Here is a 1,301-nt window from a genome sequence, read left to right as displayed (position 1 = left end):
GTCTTAAAGTCATAAATTTAACTTGCTTTAAACTGTAGGAACCCTGTTGAAATAAAAAGTTAAGTTATAAACAGTTAATATCTTATCTGCTGTAGATGGCTTTTTAAGGTTACATACCATTTTAAATAGCTCCAGTAGTATTTTATGCGAAAATTATTTTGTAAACCTTAACTTCCATCTGTTTTGAGTTGCACAATTATTTCTGCAAACCAGAAGGGCTAAAGCTAGCTGCTGATGCTGCTAGGTGTGCTTACAAAAAGAAATGTGTGTAAATAACTGCAGTGAGAATGTTTGTTAAATAACTTTTTCAAGAACCGCCATGAAATGTTTGAGACTAAAGTTGTTTCGAGAAAGCAGTTCACTTTGGTTACCTCAYCAATCAGTGATCTGTAACAGGTAATTTAGAAATGTTGATAAACTTTTTCACAAAAACTCACTTTAAAAGATTTGAACWATCACTCTTAAGTGGGGTTATTCAACTAAAATGCTCCAATAATGGAAGGGGAAACACTGCATCATGTAAAATAAMAWWATTTGACCTACACTATAAACCTTCTTGGAAGACTTGGTGTTTTTTTCTCGATGTTATTAATTAAAAATTCTTTTAATTCTTTAATTTATAATCTTCAGCCTCCTGCTCTCTCAGCCAAGTCTCCTCTGAAGAGTCCAGTGAAGCGGCGCTCCGGCCTCTTCCCTCGTCTCCACTCCAGCACAGAAACCCCATCAGACAAACACACACGCAGGTTGGTCCTGTTAGTTTCTAAAGCCTGTGTACTTCAAGGTTGGTGCCATGATTGTGTTACACTGAGGGGTTTKTAGTGGGCCTCTGGGATTTATAGTTTCATTTTCTTTCACTTTTCTAAGCGGCGACCAAAAGATAGGAGAAACTTGTTTCCACTCCCAGGAAGTGAGGTCCGAGACGTCGTCCAATCCCAGCTCACCTGAGATCTGCCCCAACAAGGAGAGGTGCGTCAGGGTCTTTTGAAACTCATTTAGTCTTTTGTAACTGCTTTAAGAGAAAAATAAAATGTTTTTATTTTGTCCTTCATTTGTTTGTTCTGCTGTGTTTTTCACCATCAGGCCCTTTGTGAAGACGAAGGAGTGCAGCAGCAGCAGCTGCAGGCCGAACATCTCTCGRTCTTCATCCAGCACCAGCAGCTTCAGCAGCACCACAGGAGAGACTGAAGCTCTGGATGAACTGGAGACAGTGAGTTGTAATTAAAATAAAAGCGATTAAAGAAACTGTCCGCTTTTTACTGAAATAAAGTTGTGTTTGAAAAAAAAAACTATACTTTATATAC

General features: G+C 38.4%; 1 protein-coding gene across 7 annotated transcripts in view; it reads left to right on the top strand.

Annotated features, from left to right (window-relative positions):
- rap1gap2a (RAP1 GTPase activating protein 2a) overlaps nucleotides 1-1,301 on the top strand; it is a 170,005-nt gene that overhangs the window by 163,190 nt on the left and 5,514 nt on the right. For all 7 annotated transcript variants that reach the window (XM_014022525.1, XM_014022529.1, XM_014022527.1 and 4 more), the window contains 3 exons: nucleotides 631-743; nucleotides 865-966; nucleotides 1,081-1,207. In XM_014022525.1, the coding sequence (XP_013877979.1) occupies nucleotides 631-743; nucleotides 865-966; nucleotides 1,081-1,207 (342 nt within the window). The remainder of the gene's footprint in view (nucleotides 1-630; nucleotides 744-864; nucleotides 967-1,080; nucleotides 1,208-1,301) is intronic.

This window comes from Austrofundulus limnaeus, unplaced genomic scaffold, assembly GCF_001266775.1.
Source record: "Austrofundulus limnaeus strain Quisiro unplaced genomic scaffold, Austrofundulus_limnaeus-1.0 Scaffold334, whole genome shotgun sequence".
NCBI lineage: Eukaryota > Metazoa > Chordata > Actinopteri > Cyprinodontiformes > Rivulidae > Austrofundulus > Austrofundulus limnaeus.
Note: the sequence above shows the minus strand (reverse complement) of the source record. Positions and strands in the feature narration are given on the sequence as shown.